Source organism: Thermobia domestica, chromosome 14, assembly GCF_964235325.1.
Source record: "Thermobia domestica chromosome 14, izTheDome1.hap1.1, whole genome shotgun sequence".
Taxonomy (NCBI): Eukaryota; Metazoa; Arthropoda; class Insecta; order Zygentoma; family Lepismatidae; genus Thermobia; species Thermobia domestica.
This window is the reverse complement of record NC_137467.1, coordinates 72282483-72294646: the sequence shown is the minus strand read 5'-3', so window position 1 is coordinate 72294646 and position 12164 is coordinate 72282483. Positions and strand designations below refer to the sequence as shown.

Here is a 12164-nt window from a genome sequence, read left to right as displayed (position 1 = left end):
CACTGTTATTGAAATTACACAACCCATTATACTGTAGTAAGGGACATCGTACTTACCGTAACCAAAGGACCTCTACTATTAAAATTCTTCAGTTGGTCTCGTTAATTAACCTGCCATCATCAGTGTTCGAAATATAAACGGTGGGAAGTGGAGATTTCTTCCGCTTGCTTTTTTTTTTTTTTTTTTTTTGAATTTGAAAACTTGGGTAAGACTTACTGCACGATAAGTTAATATAATGTGTGTAATTGTGATAGTATCTCAAATATTTCAACCCCACATTCAACTTTTACAGTTTCTGTTTCAGAATGTAACTCTGAAACGAAACGATCTCGGGCTTCCCATTACTAAGATCCGATAAAATTTACTTTCCCAAGACTTTGCGAGATTTGTAACCCACAACCCATTATACTGTAGTAAGGGACATCGTACTTACCGTAACCAAAGGACCTCTACTATTAAAATTCTTCAGTTGGTCTCGTTAATTAACCTGCCATCATCAGTGTTCGAAATATAAACGGTGGGAAGTGGAGATTTCTTCCGCTTGCTTTTTTTTTTTTTTTTTGAATTTGAAAACTTGGGTAAGACTTACTGCACGATAAGTTAATATAATGTGTGTAATTGTGATAGTATCTCAAATATTTCAACCCCACATTCAACTTTTACAGTTTCTGTTTCAGAATGTAACTCTGAAACGAAACGATCTCGGGCTTCCCATTACTAAGATCCGATAAAATTTACTTTCCCAAGACTTTGCGAGATTTGTAACCCAAAAAGACCAATTTCGTATTTTCTTCGTATAGGTACTATTTTTTTCCTTTTTGGATCAAAACATCCAAATGTCAATAATAATAATAAAAAAATCATGGATGCCTTATATCTGGAGGACTACATATAGTGTAGCCAAACCCAAACTATCATTTAACTCAGTATGATGTGCTTATTCCGTAGAAAATACGAAAACTTGGTTTAGGGGCCGTTCAAAAATTTTGTGGCCCCTAATCGAAAAACGTAATTTTTGGCCAAGATCGGATTCTTTTGATCCATTTATTTTATCATTCCTAAAATTCTTGTTTTCTTTCTTTTTTAGGCTGTCTTCTTCCGACTTTGTATATATACACTATTCTGAATATAAAAATATTTTATACTGTCACAATTTGAAAGGAAATATTTTCCTAAGAAATTAATTGATTTAAGCGAATAGGTGTGATCGTAAAAGAATATTAGATTGATATACTTTGTGTATATTGTTCATTTATCTTTCTTCCGAAATTTTGAAGTATTCATTTAGTACATCGTCGTATCAAGGTTTCCTCAACTGCTGAGATCGAATTTATTATAAGCTCATAGTAAACTTCATAGAATCTTTAATTTGGACAATAATTTAAAAAAAAAAAAGTTTGAACACTTGCCTTTTTCTCAGTGTCGTAACCTGTCGGAGGGAGAGCCTACTTCCAGATACTTTCTATGATACAATATGAATATGAATGTATAAATATAGCGTGGAATAGGTTCACCATATTCAAGAAAGAAAAAAGTCTTAAATGAGACGAAATGTGATCTGAGACTATTTCAGTAAAATGCCTAATATTAGGGCCATAGACGGAGCTAGGAATTGTCTCTTAGGGGGGGCAGACCTTTTAGTCGGTCTCGGAGGTTTTGGTAGGTGGCCATCTTATAGGTGGCATTCTTATTTTTTGTCAAAAAGTTGAAGGGGCAATGCCCCCCTAGCTCCGCCCATGATTAGGGCCCTCAGAAATAATATGTATTCCTTAAAGCTTTAAGTTGTCTAATATTGTCCCCTCATTTAGCTAGTGAAGTATGGAATAGATAGACCATACCATTTCAAAATAAATATTATTTAAGGTACTGCTGCTGTCCCATAATCTGAACAAAATGTATTTCCCCTAAGATGAAGCATAAATGTAATCTGGATCCTGCTTCAAATAAAACGCCAGCTGAAACTCCTAAAATAAAAAGTTAAAGAAAAAGTTTATTAAGATTTTAAATTGTGTCAAACATGTACTACATTATTTGTGATAAATGTTGAATAAAGGTAACATCTAAAAATTATACATGATTGTTATATACCCCCCCCCCAAAAAAAAATGGGGTGCTCATGTTACGAATAGAACGCTAATATATCACCTACGTAGTCTTAGAACAAATACTGTCCCAAAGTTTTAAGTACATGATACAAAATGATTAGAGATATTTTAATACCCTAATAACATGAGTTACATGGATACATTATGAACCAGAATCACAAATAATTATTCAAAATGACTACAATTAGCATGCATACACTCCTTAAGTTTTTGTGGCCATTCATAAAGTGTTACGCAACACGTCAAGTGGAAAATCTGCAGCTGCCTTCCCAAGAGACCCAGTGGCGGCTGTAGCAGGTAGGCTGGGTAGGCACAGGCCTACCCAAAAAGTTTAAAAAATATATAAACGCTAAAAGATACAATAAAGAGTAAATATATTTTCCACTATTTATATGGTAAATAATTATTTAACAAACAGCATCAGCAACTATTATAAAAGTAATTTCCTACTCTCATTAATCAATTAAATGTGTATGTGTACTAAATATATTCATAAGCGAGGAAGCGGGCCTACCCAGAATTAAAATCCTAAAGCCAACCCTGAAAAGACCGCTTTAAACTTTCAATTTTGAGCTATCTCTTCTTGAAAGCCATCTCCTGAAGCTTGGATCACAATTTGTAGTCCAAAGGGTTTAGGTCCGGACTTGAAGAAGGCCAATCTGAGGTTAAAACGAAGTCCGGAACATTTGCCTCCAGCCATAGCTGGGTTGTCCGTGTTTTGTGTATTGGGGCTGAGTCCTGCTGGAAGCTCCAGTTCTGTCCATGGAAGAGGGTCTTAACTAGTCTCTCAAGCACTGTGTACTGGTAACTTTTGCTGACATTTTGACCCCTCTGGATTCTTGATGCTTTTTCCCAGGTCACTGCTTAACATGCGAGGCATAAACGTTTTTGATATCTTTAGCTCACGAGCCATAACTGACTGTTTTCCAACTGGATTTCGTCGACATGCACCGGCACTTCTGTCACAAGTTCCGGTATTCGTACTGTGCATGTTCTTTCTTGCACAAGCGATCTCTCACAGTTCCAGTCTCAACAAAGCATTGGATGATGCGGTAAATGAATATTTTACTGATTTTCAGCTTCTGGAGGACTCTAAAAATCTTCCCTGGTGATTTTCTATCTTATGCAGCGCTATCACGGACACACGATTTTCATACTCGCCCAATTCCATCTTGAACACTTACAACTGACACCCTAACACTTCTTCAGCTCATCCAGAAATGACCGCTCACGATATCGCTTTTGACGTCGCTCGCTTGTATGGGCGAAAGTACAGCCACTTCAAAACTTGGTACAGTATTTATGGTAACACTAGGTATATTATTGTTAATTTGATTTATTTTTAAAAGGACGCTCAAATAATGCTTACCCCAATAAAAAAAAAGACCAAGTTACGACGCTGCTCCTTTTGAAAATGAAATGAAATTTTCTAGTTTTACGTCCCACGGTTATGCCGAGTAGGCTAAAGGAGACGGTGATGATGAGAAATGAATGAAATGGAGGAATGAAGAAAGTGGAAGAACCCCGAGGAAACCCCCACACACGGTGAGTGTCCACCACAAAATTCACTTGGCGGGAGAAGGGTTTGAACCAATGACCCCATGCGCCAGAGGTGAACGCTCTACCACTGAGTCACCACGGCCCCAGCTGCTTCTTTTGAAAAGTTGTAAATGTACATACGTACAATTACGCGTAATATGTTTTGAGACATAGACTTGCAAGAAGGAAATAGATTCCAAAAAAAAAAAAAACGTATAATATATTTACAATTTGCTGCAGATGTATCTGAAAGTAAACGAATGTGTTTTTAAAAGAGAGGTTGCTCTTAAAATTTGTTTGAACAGGGCGATATGCACAATAAACGAAACCTTGAAAAAACAGTCTCTTTGGGAAGAAATGCAGCAGAATCGAGTTCATTTTTAATGTTGATTTATTGGTATTGATAACAATCTACAAATCATTACATTGCCAACATTCATATACCTAGATATATTCATTCAGTGTATCTGTTAGATTATTTACATTTATTCTATTAAGACATAGTTCTGTTATCTTCTAATTTTTGAAATTCTTCTGAAGAAATTCCATTTTTTCCATTTTTAAAAAAATAGAAAACAATAACATGATAGAATGTTGTTGAAATGTAACATCAATTTGTTTAACATCTCCACCCCTACCCCCCGTTATTATCAACAAAAAATTGGTAAACCTCTGTTAAAAGTTGTACTCTCTTTCGGTTGCATTTGTCAACAAGATATTGAACATCTTAAATATTAAATATTTATTAAAAAAATGATTCTATTTTTATTTTTTGTAGGGTTGTATATACTACAAAAATATATATGGTATTGAATTCATTTGACTACATACCTTCTCTATATTGCCTGTATCCTTTTCTTCTTTTTCTCATTGGGGCTGCATGACTAATACGGTTATAGGGATGCTTTTAAGTAAGCATATTCATCTTAAAAGGGGACGACAGACATGTGAATAACGTATGCTTGTGAGTATTTACATATTATTATTAATAATAAAGAACTAGTTGTACGGGGTAGATTTCGTATCCTAGGCTCACTTTCCTGCCTGCTTGCAAGGTTTTCAACTAACCCTGATTCTAGCATGTAGTAAAAAAAATTACAGGATGTATTTTAGTTTTGTTAATATAATAGAAACGGTTTGTGTTTGGTTTATTTATTTATTGCATGATTTGTAGTTAAGAGACAGGCTTAAGAGGCCTAATTACTTCGAAATTAAAATACCGCTGATTTTACAGTAATTATGTGATATCTTCAAATAGATAGAAGATAATTGAAATGTGGAACAAGAGCGCCCTAGACAATGTTATTTTGCATGAGGTACTGTTATCACGAGTCACCTAGTAGCTTTTCGTTTGCGGTCATTTAAAAACGCGAAAAGAAATGCCTATTTTTTTTTAAAATGTTTGGAAATCGAAAGCAGATAACTGAGTTGTGATATCGGTATCTCATGTAAAATAATATTGTCTAAGGAGCTCTTGTTCCACTTTTCGATTATCTTTTGATCTATTTGAAGATATCGTATAATTATTGTTAAAATTAGCGGTATTTTAATTTCGCCGTGATGGGGCCTTTTAATTAGTCTTTTGTATAAAGTTCCGTTACTAACTGTTTTTTTTTTCAAATATTATTTCCATTATTAACAAGAACAACAAAAATTCTTTTATCGTTAATATGTAAATAAATTATGTTTACTGATATTAGCTACGAAGAAAAGCCATTTAAATTTCTGTTTCATTTTTTCTTTCTTTTTTGGTTTTTGTATCGTTCAGAATTGGGAGAAGTTCGTGAGGCAAGAAGAAGGGTACGAAAATCTTCGCAGGCAGGAAGGTCTCGCCGCAGTAGTATGGAAAATAAACGAGGTCCGGGAGTTAGTACTTCAGTCCCGTCTAGTGTTTCCTATAGTTGTACATCTCCATCACCAAACTACGTAAATGTAAATAGTGTCAGTGCAGAGCTAGATAAAATAACCTATGGTGGTAGTACTCAGAAACATAGTTCTAGACTAGATGCTCGTTTAGCTAGTGAAGATTTTAGAAGTGAGAGTAGATTAGGAGGCGGCGGGATAAATGATGAAGAAGTCAGTATACCTCCTGATGCATCATATTCAGGTTCTTATTTATGCACTTCCACTCCCAGCGACAAGAAAAGTAGTGGACCAGAGACACAATACCTTCGAGACGATGGGAAGAATGCACTCAATGTCACAAACGTGAATTCGTACATCGACGGCTCAGTTAGCGCAAACCAAACTGCAAAAGAGATTGACGAAAGGTATTTGGAAAAGGCGTATTCATGGACAATAAGTAATAACAAAGATCAAAAACCATATCATGTAGTTTCACCAAATGATCCCAAAAATTACGTATGTAACACTGATCCAAACTCAACAGACAATAAACTTAAAGTGTATGGCTCAGAAACACGAAAAGTCAATGAAGAAAATATGCCATGGGTTCAAGAAGGGATGACCAGAGCTACCATTCATTCGCATAACTTTTCGTCGCAAGACGATGGTTACTCCAATGGAAGGCATTCAGATAGTGGCTACGATACACTTCGCGCCGGCTTAGTGCCCGGGGAAGATACCACCACGTGTTGCGAAGAAGAGAATTCTTACAGAGTGGACGACTCCTTTGATTCTGATATTCACAACCAGCAACTCAAAGGCTTTGAATTAAGTGTTGGCAAATCTCAAGTTTTACCTGAAGTAGGTAATGCAGAAGAGAAGTGGAGTTTGTGGTATAAACGAGGCAAGGCATGTAGTAAACGAATTGCAATGGAATCTGGCTCCAATGAATATACTTTACCATCAAAGCCGAAGAATATTAACTATCAGAAGGATAATCTTCCCAAAAATATTGTTCAGGATAGAATAAAAGCATTTGAATCTGGAGTCAAAGAAGAAGTAGAGAAAGAGCATATAGCTGGTTGTGAATATAGTTGGGAAAATCTTCAAATGCAGGAACCACTAAAACTTTCACATTCAGTTCATCGGCCGTCAGAAGCTCATGTGTCAAACTTAAAATCAAATGACAATAGCAGCAGGCACAGTGACAATCGCAAAATAGAAGAACTAAGAAAGAGTAGCATGGAAAATTCTGGAAATTCGTCAATTATTGGCAATCTAATGAATGAATTTAGAGGTCTTCCGTCAACACAGGAAATTGCCAATCTTCGTAGTAGCAGAAGGAGCTCGTTGCGTAATTTTGCCTTTGGTGACTCAAACTCTTGTGATAAAAGGAGTAAAAATTCAAAAGAAGGTCCATATTCTGATGCTGTTCCAGTTGAATCAACAGCGACAATATCTACTGAGACAAAAGAAACGAGGTGTGTAAAAGACATTTTGGCCGACTTTGAACAGAAATCTCATTATGTGAAAGGTTTCCAGGAGTCTCATAGACATGCAAGCGTCGATGACGATAGAAGCAAAAGATGTACAAGTAGTGATACGGATATGCTACTGTATGATACATCTAGTGATCCAGGTGCTCAAGATAGTCAAACATCTCGTGGTGGAAGCCCAGAGAAACCTTCATTCTTAAGAAATAATTTCTTATCGAGAAATAAAAATTTAGAATTGAATACCGCAGCCGATTTAACTGACAAAGATGCCGATACCCAAGGTAATAAAAATTCTGAAGGAAGAAAGTCTAGTGATAGGTGTAAACGTGATGGTGGTGGAGATTCTGCTGACTTAGAAGTTATCGTGACCCCTGGATATCTCAGACTAAGTTTAGCAGAATCTCTTGAAGGGTCTGTTATTGGTCGAGAAAATTCGATTTTTTTGAGATCAACATCTAGTTCGCATCAAAATTCAAACGATGAACTAGACAATAAGGACGTTGAAGCAAATTGTCATCGAGAAACTGACAACAAAATGTTTGAACTACCACCAAATGGAGATTTCAATGCCAAACAAGATGAAATACTTGAAGAACAGTATGTACCCATGACACCATCACGGAAGCCCATTCTTGCTCCTCCAGAACCATTTTTGAATTCAAGTTGTTCTCATAAACGAAGTTTATCAGCTTCAGAAACTGTGATTGTGGAAAACTTGTTTGCTAAAGCTCAACTCGAAGAGAGTACATATGTGGAAATGACGGAAGATCTATTTCCTCGTTCTGTTCTCGCCCCAGATAAGGACACAATTGCTTTGCCCAAGTTAGACATACAAAAAACTAGTTCATCTGAATATACTTTACCTAACTTGAAACCTGAATCTCCAAGATATTGTGAAATCCCAGACAAGGAAGAAGCTTCACATTACGAATTCCTATACCATGCTACCTCTCAATATGAACCAGTATATATGGAAGTGTGTCCAATTTTGGAGGCTTTAAAATTGGAAAGCAAAGAAAGTCAAAATGAACCAGGTAATGTAGTATCTGAAAACAGAACTGACAAGCAGTGCTCTTCTTTTAGTAGTTTAGATCCAACTAAAACTCGAAATGGAAATTCAAGTGAAAATAAAGACTTGGATAATTTACCAGCACCTCCCCCACCACGAAATTCGCTTCCTGATATTTTAACAGTTTCTGCACAGAAGCATAAATCCGATAGCTCTGATGCCGATGCAGATGATGAAGCGTCGAAAGATTTAGATTCTTTAGATACGCCACGACATCCACGATTTAGTCTGTCAGATACTTTTAGACCTGCTTCTTATTATTTGGGTGCTAGTAATCGAATTGGCGAATCAGAAAACCACGATTCGTCTGATAGTGATTTAGTATCGCCGCCTCCGATTCCTACTAGCCCACCTCCAATGGACGACTTAGATGAATGCTCCAGCCAAAAGGGGCGTCTTGCTTACGACTCACTAGATTCTCAAGATATTCCACCAGATCAGTTGGATTCTTTCACTTTACCGAAAGAAGCCATTCCCCTGTCAGACAGTGAACTAGCCTGTTTAAGGAGACACAAGTTGGAAAATAACACTTCTTCCAGACGTGCATGTAGTACTTCTCTAAACTTGGGAAGTTCTGAAGATGACCAGGTGTCTACTAAGTTTTCCATAGCCGGAAGAATAGACTGTGGAGATTGGGGTCAAAATATGGATCAAATAGGTAAAGCAACTAGTGAATCTATGCAAATGGAACAAGGCAAAACTCAAACTGCTGCTGGTAACGTAAAAGAATCCCCACATACTTCATGCAAAATTGAACCTCAACTAAATAAGGAAGCAACAGGGAGTGAATCAAGGGAACAGAGTGACGATTGTATGCCATACAGTGAACGAAAACGAGCCAGCAATGTTTCTAGTGCAGTAAAATCCAGCGAAGTCTCAAGAGGACAGTACGTTAATATTGATCCAACATTTAATGGTACTTACCAAAAAGATGCAAAATTATTACATAAAGGAAGTTCTAATGAATCTTTATTGCAACATTCTTTGGGAAATCCAGGGATGAGTTATCATGGCTTAAGTGATGGTACAGTGGGAAGAAATATTCCATTTCACATTCATCAGGCTAAATCTCAATTAACGAAGAATAGCGTGTCACAATCAAAACCTCGAGATATTTTGGAAACCAAAGATCATCTGCACCATGCTGAAACTGCCGCTGTTGAAATAGTAAACAGAAGTGAATCAGCTTCTGTGGTGAAAACTTTGTCAGTGAACAGACAGGATAACTCAGAAAAGCAAAGCAGTTCATCACTACTTGACAAAGGCCCTCATTATGAAAATCTCCGTTGGGCTTACAATAAAAGCGTTAAAAACCACGCTACTTACTTTCCAGAAAGACTGGATGGCAATGTTACAGACTATTTGCCTCATAGACCAACAATTCCAAGAGATGGTCAAAGCAACGAAAATTCCTTTGTTCTTCCATCACAGAAGTTTACAGCTGCAACACAAAAACCAAATACTTTTATTCAAAGTTCTATGGCAAACAGTAGTCATCAAGTACCATCATCAATGGCTAATGCTATGTGTGGTATTGGAGCTCCTTATTATTATTCTGACCTTTTAAGAGGAGAAGAGGATGGATTTACGAGTTCGGCGTCTGAAAGAAGTGTCACTAGAGGCTCTAGTGCCGGAGCACAAGGACAAGGAAGTGCTTTATCACAACGAAGTCGACTGCATCAGCTTAATAACCAAAGAGATCTGGAAGCATCTAATAAGAGAAACGATATAGGACGTAAAGTTAATCAGATCCAGACACATTCTCTCCCACAACAAGAAGATTTATCTGCGGATCCCCGGACAAGCATTGACCGTTTGACTGTTGATCTCCGATCGTCCGTTGAATATTTAGGAGCGAAAAAGTCTGAAGACATTGACACCAAAAATATATATGAAGCAGATACCTTACGGAAAATAACACGAAGAAGGCAATTGCAAAGATATGGTGACCGTTGCCAAACTCCAGATATTGAATCAAAGAATGTGTATCCTGTAGGGCTTAAAGATAAAACGTTGACAGATTTTTCTGATACAGATAACAGTTTACCTCTGCAGAGTCGTAGGAGGAGCAGATCACTTGAAGGTCTACTTGATGATGGACCGCAGCCTGACTCTTCTGCTACTGTTGCCAACAATCGACAATTATCTTCTAACACTCAAAATCCTCAAGCACAGTTATCTATAGAACAACAAAGAACAGCGGAAATGAATACACGATATCCGAATTGGAACAATACGAACCCATCGTCTCAAAACACGGTAAATATGCGAAGTGATACACAAAGACAAAATTCTGGTGCTTCAGGGGAAAGTTCTACTTTGCAACACAACAGATCCTCAGGGTATCATCATTCTGAATCACTACCTACTGCTGAGGCAGCGACTGCGCAAAATGGTGCTTCATTTGAACCAATCAAGTCTCCCACGGTAAGTGCACCAACTGATACAAGTTTCGTTTCATGCGAAGGCGACGATATGTGGGAAGAAGACAATCTTTGGAGGGAGAATTTGCGTAGAGCTAGCATGCGCCATACAAGATCATTAGATAATTTGGACGAGAAGGACGAACGAAGACGTGGTGGAAAATCTGTGGAAAAGAGTGTACCAAGTAAACGCCCTTCAGGGAGACACAGCGCTGATCTGTTATCTAGTGAGAATGAACGACGCCCCTGGAATGAAAACGCGTCAGCGTCTCGAAGTATTGATAGATCGAAGCATTCTAGTCGAGGAACTGGTATTAGCAGAGAAGCTATTTATGTCAACCAAAACGTGTCTCATGCTCGATTGCGAAGAACACAAGAATATGAAGTTGATTACAGAGAAGGTAGAAAACGCCAAGAGACATCCAACAACGAAGATGATGAAGTGCGGTACGAACGACTTTCTAGGTACTCGGAAAGTTTAGAACGTAATCGTAGAGGACAGACTTACTTGGAGCAATACGTTTGGGACTCTGAGGAAGAAAAATTTCGTAAAGAAGATGGCAATAACGGAGCTTCAAATAATCGGCGTCCTTTTTTAGGCGAAAATTTACCTCCTTCTTTTGAAATAGACCGAGAGCATTTGAGACAATGGGACAAGATGTCCAGCGCTCCGTTACAACAAGGAACGTTATCTACGACAGGGAATTCGTATGATAAACGGAATTCCAAGGGAAGTGCCGATGATACTTTGCGTTCAGCACAAGGAGGATCGGAAGAACTTAGCCCAAATCTTCCACCTGAAACATCATCGTCTATGGATCAAGCTGGGAAACAATCCATCTCTGCACATAAAGAAGCTTCTTCGCGGTCTTCTAATAATAATCCAGAAGATACTCAAAGGAAACCAAATTCGCACGGTAAGTCTATTCATATTACTTAAATTTTGTTTCCTGTTGTATATATTGTACATATATATACATATTTGCCTTATTTTCTCCTCTAGAGGTTTAATAAACAACGAAGTTAATTTGTCTGTCTTATACCTCGTAACTAAATGGCCGCAATTCTATAATTGAAGTATTTAAAGATCCGAAAGATTTGGTTTACGATGATGATGATTGCAGGTAGTTTAGATATATAGGGTAGTTCAAAACAACACTGACAACGTTTGGGAGGTGATTCCTCACACCAAGATAAAACGAAAAGTATAGGTCAACCTGAGTGCAGAAATCCGTCATTTCTGAGTTGTAGGCTGCCGAAAACATGAAAAAAAAAAATGTCCATACCTCCAGTAGTATAGAATCTACCGTAGTCGGGTCAAAACTTCACTGAGGAACAAATATATGCGCTATCCAGAAATACATGTTTCAGAATCCTGCGATACTCGCGCAACAATTCTTATAGAGGGAGTTTGGCTGGCATATAATTTGAAGTACTAATCAACTACCTCTATGAAAACAGTTGTGGAAGTGCCGCAGGATTCTGAAACATGGATATTTGGTAGGGCACATACTAGTTCCTAGTAAAGTCTTGACCAGACTACGTTAGGTCCCATAGTATTGGAGCTATTCACGTTTAAAGTTCGTTTTTTTTTTTCATGCTTTCGGCAACCTATACTCCGAAATGACGGATTTCTGCAACCAAATTGGTTCATACTTTTTGTCTTAACTTGGTGTTAGGAATCACC

General features: G+C 37.5%; 1 protein-coding gene across 6 annotated transcripts in view; it reads left to right on the top strand.

Annotated features, from left to right (window-relative positions):
• Window positions 1-12164, top strand: part of LOC145669720 (uncharacterized) — a 156048-nt gene that overhangs the window by 38558 nt on the left and 105326 nt on the right. For all 6 annotated transcript variants that reach the window (XM_081738040.1, XM_081738037.1, XM_081738038.1 and 3 more), the window contains exon 3: window positions 5413-11394. In XM_081738040.1, coding sequence (XP_081594166.1) covers window positions 5413-11394 — 5982 coding nt within the window. The remainder of the gene's footprint in view (window positions 1-5412; window positions 11395-12164) is intronic.